The sequence below is a fragment of the Leucoraja erinacea genome, chromosome 38 (assembly GCF_028641065.1).
Source record: "Leucoraja erinacea ecotype New England chromosome 38, Leri_hhj_1, whole genome shotgun sequence".
In the NCBI taxonomy this organism is placed as follows: Eukaryota; Metazoa; Chordata; class Chondrichthyes; order Rajiformes; family Rajidae; genus Leucoraja; species Leucoraja erinaceus.
Genome location: NC_073414.1, coordinates 10,827,298 through 10,843,802, shown reverse-complemented (window position 1 = coordinate 10,843,802; position 16,505 = coordinate 10,827,298). Strand labels below are relative to the sequence as shown.

The 16,505-nt window shown below is 45.0% G+C and overlaps 1 protein-coding gene across 5 annotated transcripts in view; it reads right to left on the bottom strand.

Moving 5' to 3' along the window:
• The window catches only part of LOC129714278 (ryanodine receptor 1-like), a 525,269-nt gene that overhangs the window by 335,243 nt on the left and 173,521 nt on the right, over window positions 1-16,505 (bottom strand). For all 5 annotated transcript variants that reach the window (XM_055663830.1, XM_055663832.1, XM_055663834.1 and 2 more), the window contains exons 31-33: window positions 11,243-11,403; window positions 9,751-9,913; window positions 3,193-3,279 (exon numbers count right to left, since the gene is read on the bottom strand). In XM_055663830.1, the coding sequence (XP_055519805.1) occupies window positions 3,193-3,279; window positions 9,751-9,913; window positions 11,243-11,403 (411 nt within the window). The remainder of the gene's footprint in view (window positions 1-3,192; window positions 3,280-9,750; window positions 9,914-11,242; window positions 11,404-16,505) is intronic.

Genomic DNA, 16,505 nt, shown 5'->3' with positions numbered 1-16,505 from the left:
AGGGCAGAGAGTGGGAGAAGGCAGAGAGGGGGCGAGTCTTCAGCTACGATCTTTGGCCTTCAGTCGATGGCCCGACCATCTCCGACTTTTGAATAACGGGGGGGGGGGGGGGGGGGGGGGGGGGGGGGGGGGGGGGGGGCAGGGGGGAGGGGGGCAGAGGGGGGGGGGGGGTCAGAGAGGGAGCGTGGGGGGGCAGGGAGAGAGTAGGGGCAGGGTAGCGGGGGGGGGGGGGGGGGGGATAGGATATATGGTAATAATCTATTTTCCATGGTGCAGATATTAAAGACATCCGATAGAATAAATTATGCTTAAGAGATACTTAGACAGGCGCTTGTTTAGGCAAGGCACGGACCTAGTATGGGTGAATGGGATATATATATCTGGGGAAAAATGTCAGCATGGATGGATAATCTCAAGAGATGGCGACTGCAATGGATATAGCAAAAGCTTTAGAGCCGACAAGTAAGGACTTAGGCTGCAGAAGTAGCTATGTCTCTAACCAAACTGTTCCAGTATTGTTGCAATATTGGCTGGTTATCTGCCCAATAATGGTCTGGTGGGAGCGGGTGGGGTCAGAGGTGCGGGAAGAAGGTCATTAGTGACGAGGGTAGTGAGATGCAGAGGGCAATGAGGATTCAATGGGCAATGAAGATATTCAGACGGGATCGCAGTCTTGCTATCCAGGAAAATGTTTGTTTTTAGAGATGCAGCATGGAAACAGGCCCTTCGGCCTACCGGGTCCCTGCTGACCAGTGATCCCCACATATTAACACTATCCTACACCCCCTAGGGACAATTTTTACATTTACCAAGTCAATTAATCTACAAACATGTACGTCTTTGGAATGTGGGAGGAAACCGAATATCTCAGAGAAAACACACGCAGGTCACGGGGAGAACATACAAACTCCATACAGACAGCACCCATAATCGGGATTGAACCCGGGTCTCTGGCTCAGCATTCGCTGTAAAGCAGCAACTCTACCGCTGCGCCACCATGACTGCCCGTGAGTTGTTATTCATCAATACACAAATACGGTTTAAAATATATTCTTCTGAGCTGGTCTGGCTCCTCAGCACTATAAATTTTATGTAATAAGGAAAATCAATCTTAGATTTTTTTTTATACTGTTCACTATAAACTATCATTTCTACGAAACAAACCAAGATGAAAACATTCATGGAACATGAATGCGTCCTATAGAATACAGGTGCACAACCTTTTATCCGAAATTCCAAATAACGAAAAGCTCCGAATACCGGACATTTTTTCGGTCCTTGAAGAAAGGTCCTTGAAGACGTTCACCGAGGGTGGCCCGCAGAGGTGACAGCGGAACCACCGGTCGGTCCTCGAAGAAAGGGGAACTAAATCCCCATTCATAAAAGAGAAGGTGAGCGTATATTGCGCAGGAGGGTTAATAATTGACAATCTGCTGCTGCCTGCCCGCTGAGTTAAAAAGTTCCCACGGTAGACTCATGATACACAGTGTATCGTGAGTCTACCGTGGGAAACGTTTTAACTCAGCGGGCAGGCAGCAGCAGATTGTCGCTCCCTTCAGTTTCACCCCACCTACACCCCTCTGCTTCCCGGCCATGTTTGTGACCCCTTCTCTCCCCTCTCCAGCCCCCCACCCATTGCACCGGCGCGGGGGCTTTGCACTGTCTTCATGTCGGCGATGCCAACAGGTCAGTGCCAGTCACCGGAGACGTCAGGACCAACGGGACACCGACCCCCTGGCCCACTGCAAGCACAGAGATCCCAGAGACCCACAGCCAGCAGCAACTCTAGCCCAGCCCCGTTCCAACTCCAGAGGAACCCGGGTTGCGGATGAGGGGGCGCAGCTCGGGCTGTGGGCGAACTGCCACTTGTCGCCGTAGGGGCCCATCGGGGAGCGGGTTCCTGTTGGTCCTGACGTCTCCGGTCACCCCCCTGGATAGGAGCTGAGACTGGGAACTGTACCGCCCTTGCCCCCTCCCTCTGCAACTGCAAATAACCCCACTCTCCTGCTCACCTGCAAGGGCGGTACAGTTCCCAGTCTCAGCTCCTGTACAGGGGGGTGGCCGGAGACGTCAGGACCACCAGAAGCCGCTCCCCGATGGGCCGTTACGGCGACAAGTGGCAGTTCGCCCACAGCCCGAGCTGTGCCCCCTCATCGGGACACCGACCCCCAGGCCCACTGCAAGCACGGAGATCCCAGATCAGCAACTCCAGCCCAGCCCCGCTCCAACTCCAGAGGAACACGCTCCCCGTAGGGGCAGAAGCTGATGGTGTGCAAGGTACGACTTGATCTTGGGGTGGTGGATGAGGGGGCGCAGCTCGGGCTGTGGGCGAACTGCCACTTGTCACCCATCGGGGAGAGGGTTCCTCTGGAGTTGGAGGGGGAGGGGGGTATTGTGCTGTTTGATCGCCCCCTGCTATCCCAGGGACAGGGAGACGCAGCGGCTTTTGAGAATGGTGGGCAATCACTTCCAAAGTTCTGCCCACACAGTCAGTACACCTCTCCTACACTTGTCTCCCGCACTAAGATCATCTCACAGAGAATGATCCCAGCCTAACCCTCCCTATTCTCTCCTATTCTGCAAGAAAAAACTACATTGAACTCAAACTCATGATCGAGTAACTGCCGGGATCGAGGCACAAACTCGCGACCTTGCGGATATGAGCCGAGCACTCTACCACTGAGCCAGCCGTTAAAATCTACGCTAAAAATCTTCCATTCCAAAAGCCGAAAAATTCCGAATTACGAAAAGTGTCTGGTCCCAAGGCTTTCGGATAAAAGATTGTGCACCTGTACTAATATATGTGTTCATTACATATTTTGCATAATTCACATATCCTTGCAGTAAAACTTTTGAGAGATTCAATTGCAATCCCATTTTCTTTGCTGAACTTTGTAAAAGTTGAGTGAAGAAATGAGAAGCACCAATATCTTTGCTCTCAACGGTTCATTTTAAAGTTTAACTGGAAGGCCACTCACTTATTATATCTTTACATTCTAAGGTACAGGCATAGTATTATTCTATCACAATTTGTTTACATAGCAGGTTAACATTATTAAACATGAAAAAATATGAATGTTAACATTAAGAACAAGACACTAAAATAGGATGTATTGAATATCAATTTTAAAAATTGCATTAAGAATTCAATGCAGTTTCCAAACATGACCCATATCACAATGTGGGATTTACCTTCAGCTTTCCAAGTTCAAACTGGCACATATTCTGACTGGAAGGCTGCACAAAGATGGCAGGGAATAACTTCTTATTTGGTTCAACCTTAAAAATAAAATATAGAGAAGGGCAAATAACTTTAAAAGCTAATGCAACTGATGTCTGGCAAATCAGAATAAATCTTTCAACATTAAGTCTCTAACTTTTATGTAGATAGGTTATGATGCAATGCAAATGTGTTTGGATTAAGCAGTGTATTGGAATTATCCTAGTAGACTGTGACAAATAATATTAAAGTTCAATCATCATCTGCCCAGGAGTGTTGATTATTTAAAAATAGTACAATTCCTTTAGCATATCATTGAATACTCCGATGCACTGTCGAAAGTATCCTATACGAGTACAGCAATTCCAACTCACAGGAATGCAGGAAGCGACAGAGAGTAGTCCATCCAGTCCTCCCTGGAACCCAAAGCATCTATATCAGGCGCTACCTCGAGAAGGTGGTTTCTATCACCAAGGATCTCCACTATTCAGGCCATGTTATCTAGCCTCTACTACCATCGGGCAGAAGGTCAACCAGTATGAAGTGTCACACTGTCAGAAACAGCTACTTTCCTACAACCATCAATTACTGACAACGGAACAATGAAATTCTTACTCGCTGCAGCATAACAGGCCTGAAAACACAATGCACATAGATAATAAATAAAAATGCAATAAATTCGATGTCCAAAGCAATGCAGTGACTGATGAACATAGCTAAAATGTTGGTTGGCATACAAACAAAGAACACAAATTAATAAGAACATGCAGCGGAAATGTTGATATATCTACACGCACCCCAGGTAGACCACTTATGGAACATTGTGAAGCTCTGGACCTCCACTTTAGAAATAATATACTGATTGTAGGGATTAGCAGAGAATTGATGGGGCTAGTTCATTAAAAAATGTTAACTGCTTGAAAACAAGTCTGCTGATCACAGTGACAAAGAGCAGCTTGTGAACTCAAGGTTACAACTGACAAAAGCCTGGGCAGAAACTGAACAATAATCCCTTCATAATTGTACCATGATTGCATGATTAGATGATTGATGATCCTAATCCTATATATATATATGTGTGTGTGTGTGTGTGTGTGTGTGTGTGTGTGTGTGTGTCTCTCTCTCTCTCTCTCTCTATATATATATATATATATATATATATATATATATATATATATATGTATGCACACACACACACACGCGCGCACACAAACACACACACACACACACACACACACACATATATATATATATATATAGGATGATTAGGATCATCAATCATATATATTATATATAGGGCTCTCGCTTAAGTTTTTTTCCCTGTTGCCAGTCGGGCAACCTTGGCAGCTTTTTAGGTTGCCAAATGACAGTTTAGGTGGTCATTTAAGATGGCTTGCATGACGCGTGCTCGGACGAAGTGCGTAGTTACCAGTCGGAATTATGCTCAATGAAGCATTCACATATTATTTCTGCTTCAAATAAAGTCACAAACTAACATATTCACCAATCAAGACATGATATATACCATAATGACATGCAGCAAAATTAAAATACAGTATCTCAACTCTTTTTACACATTGCAATTAATGCAATTTCTATTATTTCTTTCCACTTCCAAACAAAAATGTGGTTGGATTATTCAGCGTCTGATCAACCTGTGTCAATAAATCCTGGACCTTGATAACATATATGTTTAACCATGCACACTACAGATTGATGCAAGCATGTTTTCTGTGAAGGACTGAAAATTATCATGGCATGGCCATAGCATGTGTCGTTATTGCTATTGGTACAGAAACACTCTCGCTTCCCACATAGTAAAGTAGTAAAACGGGTCCTTTTCAGAATGGCAGGCAGTGACGTGGGATACCACAAGGCTCAGTGCTGGGACACCAGCTATTTACAATATATATTAATGATTTGGACGAGGGAATTGAATGCAACATCTCCAAGTTTGTGGATGACACGAAGCTGGGGGGCAGTGTTAGCTGTGAGGAGGGTGCTAGGAGGCTGCAAGGTGACTTGGATAGGCTGGGTGAGTGGGCAAATACATGGCAGATGCAGTATAATGTGGATAAATGTGAGGTTATCCACTTTGGTGGCAAAACCAGGAAAGTAGACTATCTAAATGATGGCTGATTGGGAAAAGGGGAGATGCAACGAGACCTGGGTGTCATGGTACACCAGTCATTGAAAGTAGGCATGCAGGATTTGAGTATAAGGATTTGAGTATAGGAGCAGGGAAGTTCTACTGCAGTTGTACAGGGTCTTGGTGAGACCACACCTGGAGTATTGCGTTCAGTTTTGGTTTCCAAGTCTGAGGAAAGACATTCTTGCCATAGAGGGAGTACAAAGAAGGTTCACCAGACTGATTCCTGGGATGTCAGGACTTTCATATGAAGAAAGACTGGACAGACTCAGCTTGTACTCGCTAGAATTTAGAAGATTGAGGGGGGGATCTTATAGAAACTTACAAAATTCTTGAGGGGTGGGACAGGCTAGATGCAGGAAGATTGTTCCCGATGTTGGGGAAGTCCAGAACAAGGGGTCACAGTTTAAGGATAAAGGTGAAATCCTTTAGGACCGAGATGAGAAAAACATTAGAGTGGTGAACCTCTGGAACTCTCTGCCACAGAAGGTAGTTGAGACCAGTTCATTGGCTATATTTAAGAAGGAGTTAGATGTGGCCCTTGTGGCTAAGGGGATCAGGGGGAATGGAGAGAAGGCAGGTACGGGATACTGAGTTGGATGATCAGCCATGATCATATTGAATGGCGGTGCAAGCTCGAAGGGCCGAATGGCCCTCCTGCACCTATTTTCTATGTTTCTATAATTTATCCACAACAAAATATACAGGTTGCAAAGAATTTTCTAAAGGCATTTTATGATAATAGCTGTTAAAACTCATTATGCCCAACTAACAGGTTAAACATTACACTAACTAACAAGAGATGGCCAAAGGACATAAATGCAGCAAATGTTCTTTTGGTAATATATTTAAAGGTGTCAAGACGCTACAATACCGGACATTCAGATTAGATGTATGTGTTGTGAACAGCAATGAAGATACCCAGTTTGTAAGCAGCAATTAAAAAAAAAATTGCTGATAAAACTTTTTCCATCATTCCCACTTCAGAATTAACGTTAAAATTTCAACTGAAATAACTCCTGATCAAATTTGTGATGCATATGACTGACTGTAGAAGTAAAACCTGGATAAATCCAAAATATAGTTGTGAATGTTGCTCAGTAAATAACTACAGTACTGATTATCCATATTAAGAGCATTGATTTTCCAATGGATTAAAACAAATAATAACATTGGGAATTAAAACATATTTGATTGCATTCCGTTATCAAACATAGTCGATGTTAGCTCTGAAGGCATTTCCAGCACAATAGGGTCGGGAGGGGGGGGGGGTGAATCAGTGCAGGATGGATAGATGGTGGTGGGGGGGGGGGGGGAGCTTAAGAAGGCAATCGGTGTGGATTGGATGGATTAAGGCAGGAGAATTAGTGCGTGTTGGTTGTAGTAGGTAAAATTGTGAGGGGAGAGTGCGGGGGATGACAGTGGGTTGAATTGGGGGGGGGGGGGGATCTGTGCAGGATAGATGGGGGAGCAGTGCTGGATGAAGGGGAGGAGCAGTGCAGGATGGACGGGAAGGGGGGTCAGTACAGGATGAATTGGGGGACCAGTGTAAGATTGATGGGGAGTGGCAGGAGAATCAATGTGAGGTGGATAGGGAGATCAGTGCAGGATGATTAGATGGGGGGGGGGGGGGGGAAGTAGATGAGGAGGGGGGCACAGGGGATGTCAGTGAGGACTGAATAGAGGCAGGAATGGGGATCAGTGCGGGATGGAGAGGAAGGGTCTCAGGATAAGGGGAGTGGAGGGGGGCGTACAAGAGTGAGAAAGAGAGAGATAATGGGGCAGAGGAGGTGGGAAGGAAGGTCAGCGCTCCTTGAACAACACCTGTCAGGCACGGAAATCGCAATCAAAATATAGAGGGGACCGCGGACAGAATATCTTGGCACCGTGAACGGTAAATTCAGCTCAACCCAGCGCTAAATGCAGCTGAACTCCGCCTGTCTCAATCCAGAGCTGGGTCTAGCGCTGCTTCTCTGCGCTGGCTGTGGGCCTCGGGGCACAGCTCTCGTCTGACTCCCGACGCCTCTGGCCACCCGTGGGTGGGGACGGGGATGGTCCAGTGGCAGTTCAGCAGCGATTGCAGCGCCGGAGACCGGGATCGATCCTGGCTGCGGTGCAGGGCTGCCGAGAGTGTTTTGGCACGTCACCCTCCGCCTCTGAACGACACCTCCCTCTTCCAAGGGTTTGTTTTGAAAGCGGAGTGGCAGCAGCGGCCGCTAACAGGCCAGGCGGGGTGCTGCCGGACCCGCGGAGTTACAGTTTTTTTGTGTCTATCTTCTATAAACCAAGTTGCCAAGCCGGGCAAAATGACTCGCCGTTTAGGTTGCCCGGCGGCACTTTGAGTGGTCAGGGGCACCCGGGCAACCGTTAATTTCGAGCCCTGAGTCTGTAAGTTCGGTTCAGTCTTCTAGTTGTAATTCCATAGTTTTTTTTTGTTAATAATAATAATACTTTGGAGCGCAGAAGGTTAAGGGGGGACTTGATAGAGGTCTTTAAAATGATGAGAGGGATAGACAGAGTTGACGTGGATAAGCTTTTCCCATTGAGAGTGGGGAAGATTCAAACAAGGGGACATGACTTGAGAATTAAGGGACAGAAGTTTAGGGGTAACATGAGGGGGAACTTCTTTACTCAGAGAGAGGTAGCTGTGTGGAATGAGCTTCCAGTGGAAGTGGTGGAGGCAGGTTCGATTTTATCATTTAAAAATAAATTGGATAGTTATATGGACGGGAAAGGAATGGAGGGTTATGGTCTGAGTGCAGGTAGATGGGACTAGGGGAGAATAAGTGTTCGGCACCGACTAGAAGGGCCGAGTTGGCCTGTTTCCGTGCTGTAATTGTTATATGGTTATATGGTTAATATGTTTATTTTCTAGTTAAGGTGGGTTAAGATCTTTTAATGCTTTGCTCTGATGCCGTATAACAATTGCACCCAAATAAAAATGTTTAAATGCTACAACTGCACTCGACAAATCATTGAGAATTCAGTGATCCTACAATGGTCTTGAAAGGAAGTGCAGTGCAGACTTTCCAGAATATTAACAAGGGGACGAATAATTCAAAAACATTATATAAGTAGAAACCATGGAATACAAAAGGTGAATTGAATACTTTTTTAGTTTAGCGATACAGTGTGGAAACAGGCCCTTCAGGCCGGCCCACCAAGTCCGCACTGATCCCCGCACATTAACACTACCCTACACACACTAGGGACAATTTTACATTTATACCAAGCCATTTAACCTGCAAACCTGTATGTCTTTGGAGTGTGGGAGGAAACCGAAGATCTTGGGGAAAAAACCCACGTAGGTAACGGGAGAATGTACAAACTCCGTACAGATAGCACCCATAGTTAGGATTGAATCCGGGTCTCTGGCACGCCTCCGTGCCATATAATGTAATTATAAAATTGAAAGCAATTGATAGGGCATACAGAAATAAATCATTCTAATCATGCGGGACACTAAGGCAAAGGAAAGGAAATGTGAAATTATAATTATGCCATTCACAAGACAAGACTTGCTTAAAAAGGATTAAAAAATGCAGTACTCTTCCCATAAATACAAACAATTTTATATTACAGATCAATAAATTTTAGCTAAAGCCAAGAGACTGTAGACATGATAATCAGGTGCAAAACACAAACTGATTGAGGAACTCAGTGGGTCAAGGAGCATCTGAAGAGGCTGTGGGATGGTCGACTTTTCAGGTCACAACCTGCATCAGGTCGCGTTTTAGACAGACAAAGACATAAAACAAAAGGGCCTGTCCCACTTGGCTGTCATTTCCACCTAATTTACGCGTCATATGTAAAATAGGTCGACGCAACGTCACGCGAAAATCACGTTATCATGCCGTCTGTTGCGCGACGTCATTAGAATACCGTGCGGCGCGTGACTACGCATGGTTACGCATGGTGACGTAACCACGCGATACACGTGAGACGTCGGGACGCCAGTGTGCGACGTCAATGTGTCAGCGTGCGTACACAATGCGTCAGCGTGCGTACGCGATACGTCACGCAGGTGGCGAGCGAGGATTTCATGCACCACGAAATCCTGGAGTGCCGCGAGATGCCGCGCGCAACTGCACACTCTTCCACGGCTCTCCATGCGCCCGTCCCGCCATACCCACACGCTACCCGTGCGTCACAACGCGACGACCATATTTTTGGAGGTCTCGTAAATGGCGCGCAAATGACGGCCAAGTGGGACAGGCCCTAAAGGCGTTGCAGGAAAGGTGGATATATATTTGCAAGCCAAATAGTCAGTGACCTCCACTTACCTGTTTCTGCCCCAATGTTTCCATTCATGCATTTCCTGCTCTGAGTAAAATACTGGAATTAATGTTCTTATTTATTGTTAACAAGTCATGGAAAGTACCTGGTAATAGGTGTTAATGTCTTTTCCATTCGCTGTGAAAGTCATGAGGCCAGTCGCCAAATCAACAAGACACCCAATCTCCAGGTCGACATTACTCCGGCTCGGTTGTGAGCTGTTACTAAATTCACCTCCCCAGACCATGTAACAATTACTGCGCTTCATACTGTAGGTACAACAAAAGATTTTAACAGTACACAGCACCTTGAACTTGTCAAAAATTAGAATAGCGTCTTACACTATATGCAAATTCTATACTTAATTAGAAGTAAGCCTATTCATTTATTGTTATAATATGTAGGCAGTACCAAAAACTCCTCGTAAGTGAGGACCAATACCATTCACAACTTGTCTTACCAAATGTTTTAAAGTACAATGACATAAAATGAAAAAACCTGCATGATTGTGAAAATGTTTTTAAATGATGCACACTGTGATAAGAAAATATGAACAATCCTACATAAAATCAGTCAAAAACAAAATGAGGGATAGTCACCATGACTTTGGAGATGGGAAATCGTGTCTCACTGATTTGGCTGAAGCTGAAGAGGTGATCAAGATGGGTGTAGAGGGTAGTGCAATATAACATGTCTACATAGAAGTTGAGATGTTATGGTACAGTTTCCATGCTGTATGACTCCATGAGTTTGGCAGGCTGGGGATTATTTCCTTGGAGTGCAGAACTATGAGGGGTGATCTTAGTTGAGAAGGTAGTTGAGGTAGGTACTGTAACAACAATTCAAAATATACTTGGATAGGTACATGGATAGGAAAGGTTTAGTGGGAAATGGGACAAATGCAGGCATGTGGGACTGGTGTTAATGGGGTATCTTGGTTGACATAGGCAAGTTAAGGTGATGTGCTTGTGTCCATGCTTTATGACTATAACAGTTAGTTTGAAGAAGACACCCAACCAGAAACATTGCCTACCCATCTTCTCCAGAGATCTTGCCTGACATGCTGAGATACGCCAACCAACATGTTTTTGTCTACCAGCATTTACAGTTCCTCGTGTCTAACTAACTTGGCTTATAGTTGACAAGACAGTTGGCAAAGAAATGGCCAAATCTGCATATATTATACAGAAAATTTCAATGGAATTCATCAATTTTGAACTGTAGATTTACAAAGTTGCTGAATATTTTTTTTTAAAACAGTGAAAAATAAGCAATTTCTGCACACCATTCAGATATTATCTTTGAATCTTTTAGTTGATTAAATTTAATCAGAATTGTTATGTAGTTTGTGTTACTAATCAATGTATGTTACTAAAAAGGCCTATGCCATCTGATATAAAATTTGCAAATAGGGCAATGAGAATAGAAAAATCAATTCCAGTTTTAATTTGTAAAATATTTCTCCATATTAGTAAAATAAAATGATAATGAAAATTCATAATTTACATACAGCTCATCGTTTGTTTACAAAAAAGAAACAGTGTATTGGTAATTTGTAGTCAGCGGATGTAAAATCTCAACTGTATTAGCTCTGTTACCTGCCATGGACTTTTCCTTGGTCATCTCCCACTGAAACTGTGACAGTGCGAACTTTGGATAAATCGAAGTTGCCATCATATTGGTGAAAATCTGGGGTCACCCAGCCAACCCACACACCACTTGGTTCTTGCCCAGCATATATCCTTACGGAATAGTAATACTGTCAAAATAAAACACCAAATTACTAACCACTTGGATAATAAGAATACATATGTCAAGCTGTTGATCATTGACTCCAATGTGGCGTTCAACACCATCATCCCCTTCAAATTGTTACCAACCTCAGAGAACTGTCTCTGCCCAACCCTTTTCAACTGGATCCTCAACTTCCTCATCAATAGACCAGTCAGTACAGAAATGGTTACACACTTCCTCTTCGATAACCATCAACACAATGACACCGCAAGGCAGTGCTCAGTCCCCTACTCTACTCCCTCTATACCCATGATTGTTTAGCCAGAGATAGTTGCACCTCAATCTCTAGATTCGCAGACAGTTTTTTGGACAAATTACGGGTAACCATGAGTCAGAGTATAGGAGGGAACAATAACCTTGCTCTCAATGTCAGTAACAATAAGGAGCAGATTGTTGATTTTAGAAGAGGAAGGCCAAGGATCCATGAACCTGTCTTCATCGTAGGGTCAGTAGTGGAGAGAGTCAACAACTTCAAGTTCCTGGATGTGCATATCTCTGAAGACTTGCCAGGGCCCCAACACATTTAATTACTGATAAAGAAAGCCCATCAATGCCTCTACTTCCTTACTAATTCGACTTGATTCACTTGACTCTTCACTTGACTCTTGACATCCTGGTGAATCTCCCCTGTGCCCTGCTCCAGCACAATCGCGTTTCTTCTAGAACATGGCTAACAGAACTGTGCACAGTATTCCAATTGTGGCTTAACCTACATTTTATAAAGTAGTGCACCATGACCTCCCTACTTTTATATTCCATGTGCCGATTCATGAAGGCATATACATGAAGCACAGCTTCTTCATCAGAAACACGAGACTGCAGATGCTGGAATCTTGAGCAAATTACAAAGTACTGGAGGTACTCAGTGAGTGAGGCAGCATCAATCAATCAATCGGTGGAGGGAATGGACAGACAACGTAGCAGGTCAGGACCTTTCGGGTCAATCGGAAGAAGGGTCCCGACTCAAAACATTGTCTGTCCATTCCCTCCACAGATGCCGTCTGACCCGCAGAGTTACCTGCTTTTTGCTTATCTTCTTCAACACCGTATCTATCAGTGCTGCCATCCCCTGGGATCCATACATGTGTACACCAAGGTTACTCAATATTCCTAAGTCCCTACCTTCATTATGTATGGCTTACTCTTGGAATGTTTCAGAAAGTCCTTAGACTGAGCTGACTAACCTGTTTTTGTGCTATACACATCTGGATTCTTAATTATGGAATGTAGAGTAGGTACATAGAACGGTACAGCACAGGACCGGCCCCTTCGGCCCACAATATTTGTGCCCCTCTATTCCCTGCAGTTCCATGTGCCTATCAAAAAGCCTCTTAAACACCACTATCATATCTGCCTCCACCATCACCCTTGGCAATGCGTTCCAGGCCTTCACCACTCTCTGTGGAAAAAGACTTGTCCCGAACATCTCTATAATACTAAATTCTTTATCTTGTTTGTTGCTCTGTGTGTGTGTGTGTGTGTGTGCGCGCGTGTGTGTGTGTGTGTGTGTGTGTGTGTGTTCGTGTGTGTGTGTGTGTGTGTGTGTGAGAGAGAGAGAGAGTGTTTCTGGTTAATTTTCCTATTTTCTTCAAAGCGCTAGACCACAGCCTTCCCCATTTCACACATCCGACTCGCATTTTCCCCGTCGAGGCGATAAACATCTTCCCGTCGCATTCTCACCTATATTTTTGGACTTCTTAATCGTATAAAGCTTTTTTAAAAAAAAAAAAACAGAAAACTAACCCATTTCGGAAAAAACCCGAGTGACGTCACAGTAGATTCGCAAGGCAGGACTGGACACTCCGGGAGGGAGGGGCACACCAGCGCCCCGGAGTGACATCACAATGGACTCACAAGGCAGGACGGGACATTCCGGGAGTGAGGGGCACTCTAGCGCACTTGCGTGGTGGCTGCTGCCGCCGCCTGACGGGGAGGGTGGTGCTGGAGGTGGAATGAGAGCCGAGCCCGGGGCTTGGGATGGGGCCGTGACAGGGGCCGAAAAAGAAGCCGCGGCTGAGCTGACGGGCCGTGTACGAGAACCAGGCCCTGGTGCTGCTCTATGACCTGGGTAAGTCCCGGGGCAGGGAATTGGAGTGAGGGAAGAATAAAATTGACTTTGACTTTCGGAAGAGGATGAGGAAAATGAGGTGGTAGGAGTGGGGTGGTAGAAGGAGATGGGGGGAGGGAGGTCCCCCCTCCATATCTACCCTCACTCCCACCCTCACTACCCCCTTCCCTCTCTTCCCCTCTCCCTCTCCACCCCCATTCCCCTCCCCTCCCTCTCTACCCCCCTCTCTACCCCCCCTCCCCTCCCTCTCTATCCTCCTCCCTCTAGGGATTGAAAAGGGAGGGTGAAGAGGAGGAAGGAGTGCTGGGGGATGAGGAAAAATGAGCCATGCCTGCGCAGTTGGGGGCTATACGTGAGTGGTGCAGTATTGCGTTGGGGGAACGGCTTGCGTTGGGGGAACGGGTGAGTGGTGGAATCTTGCGCTGGGGAGCAGACCGAACGGGTCTGCACTTGGTCTAGTCTCCATTAAACCTTTCCTATCTCACCTTATAGATATAGCTGTCTAACCTATTTATGCCTCTCATAATTTTATATACTCAATCAAGTCTCCCTTCAACCTCCGACGTCCCAGAGAAAACAATCCAAGGCTATCCAACCTCTCCCTCTAGCTGAAGCCTCCAATCAAGACAGCATTCTGGTAAACCTTCACTGCACCCTCTCCAAACCCTCCACATATTTCATAGTAAACCTAGCAATTTGTTAGTTTGACGTCAGTGGTGGGCAAATTAATGGAAAGGATATTTAGAGATAATATATATAAGCATCTGGATAAACAGGGTCTGATTAGGAACAGTCAACATGGATTTGTGCCAGGAAGGTCATGTTTGACTAATCTTGAATTTTTTGAAGATAAATTGATGAGGGTAAAGCAGTGGATGTTGTGTATATGGACTTCAGTAAGGCCTTTGACAAGGTTCCTCACGGAAGGTTGGTTAAGAAGGATCAATTGTTGGGTATTAATGGTGGAGTAGCAAGATGGATTCAACAGTGGCTGAATGGGAGATGCCAGAGAGTAATGGTGGATGGTTGTTTGTCAGGATGGAGGCCAGTGACGAGTGGGGTGCCACAGGGATCTGTGTTGGGTCCACTGTTTGTCATGTACATCAATGATCTGGATGATGGTGTAGTAAATTGGATTAGTAAGTATGCAGATGATACTAAGATAGGTGGGGTTGTGGATAATGAAGTAGATTTTCAAAGTCTACAGAGAGATTTATGCCAGTTGGAAGAGTGGGCTGAAAGATGGCAGATGGAGTATAATGCTGATAAGTGTGAGGTGCTACATCTTGGCAGGACAAATCAAAATAGGACGTACATGGTAAATGGTAGGGAATTGAAGAATGCAGGTGAACAGAGGGATCTGGGAATAACTGTGCACAGTTCCCTGAATGTGGAATCTCATGTAGATAGGGTGGTAAAGAAAGCTTTTGGTGTGCTGGCCTTTATAAATCAGAGCATTGAGTATAGAAGTTGGGATGTAATGTTAAAATTGTACAAGGCATTGGTGAGGCCAATTATGGAGTATGGTGTACAATTTTGGTCGCCTAATTATAGGAATGATGTCAACAAAATAGAGAGAGTACAGTGGAGATTTAATAGAATGTTGCCTGGGTTTCAGCAACTAAGTTACAGAGAAAGGTTGAACAAGTTAGGGCTTTATTTCTTTAGAGCGCAGAAGGTTAAGGGGGGACTTGATAGAGGTCTTTAAAATGATGAGAGGGATAGACAGAATTGACGTGGATAAGCTTTTCCCACTGAGAGTAGGGAAGATTCAAACAAGGGAACATGACTTGAGAATTAAGGGACAGAAGTTTAGGGGTAACATGAGGGGGAACTTCTTTACTCAGAGAGTGATGGCTGTGTGGAATGAGCTTCCAGTGAAGGTGGTGGAGGCAGGTTCGTTTTTATCATTTAAAAATAAATTGGATAGTTATATGGACGGGAAAGGAATGGAGGGTTATGGTCTGAGCACAGGTATATGGGACTAGGGGAGAATACGTGTTCGGCATGGACTAGAAGGGTCGAGATGGCCTGTTTCCGTGCTGTAATTGTTGTAATGGTTATATGTAATAGGGTGACCAGAACAGCATGCCAGACTCCAAATGTAACTATTCAAAGTCCTAGAGAGCTGCATCATAACTTCCTGACTTATATCCGGTGCCCCTCGCAATAAAGGCAAGCATAGCACATGTCTTGTTTACCACCCTATCTACTTGTGCTGCTACCTTCAGTGAACTTGGAATCCAAGATCCCTCTACACATCAATATGGTTAAGGGTCTTCCCATTAACTGTATTCTTACCCCTTATATCCAACCTCCCAAAGGGCAACACCTTACACTTGCTCGGGTTCAAATCCATCTGCCATTACTCTGCCAATTTTAGTAGCTGATCTATATTCCACTGTGTCTTCTGACGGTCTTCCTCGCTGTCTACAACTCCAAGCTTATTCATCAACCCATCTATATTTATGTATATCACAAGCAACAGAGGTCCTAGCACAGATCCCTGCAGAATTTGAGTGGTCACATACCTCCAGACAGAAGGCCCTGCAATCTCCTCTCTTGCTTCCCTCAATATCCTGGAATAGATCCCATCAGGTCTCAGGGACTTAATGATCTGCAAGAGCCTCTGCAGCACTTTCTTCCTGACTTTAAATTGCCCTAACATATTTGTATTTACCACAGTGATCTCACTTCCCTCCAAGTCCACTTCCTTAGTGAATACTGATGCAAAGTACTGGTTTAGTACCTCTCCTACATCTGCCGACTAAGCATAGATTTATCCTTGAGTGGTTCTACCTTCTCCCTGATCATATTCTTGTTTTTAACAAATGTCTAAAAAGCCTTAGGATTTTCTGAATACAACTCACCGAAAACATCTTTTGGGCCCCCTAATCTCCCGCTCGAGTTCTTTCCTGCTCGATTCATAATCCTCATAAGGTCTGTCTAATGCCACCTTCTTAAACGTGACATACACTTTATTTCTCTTGCTGACCAAG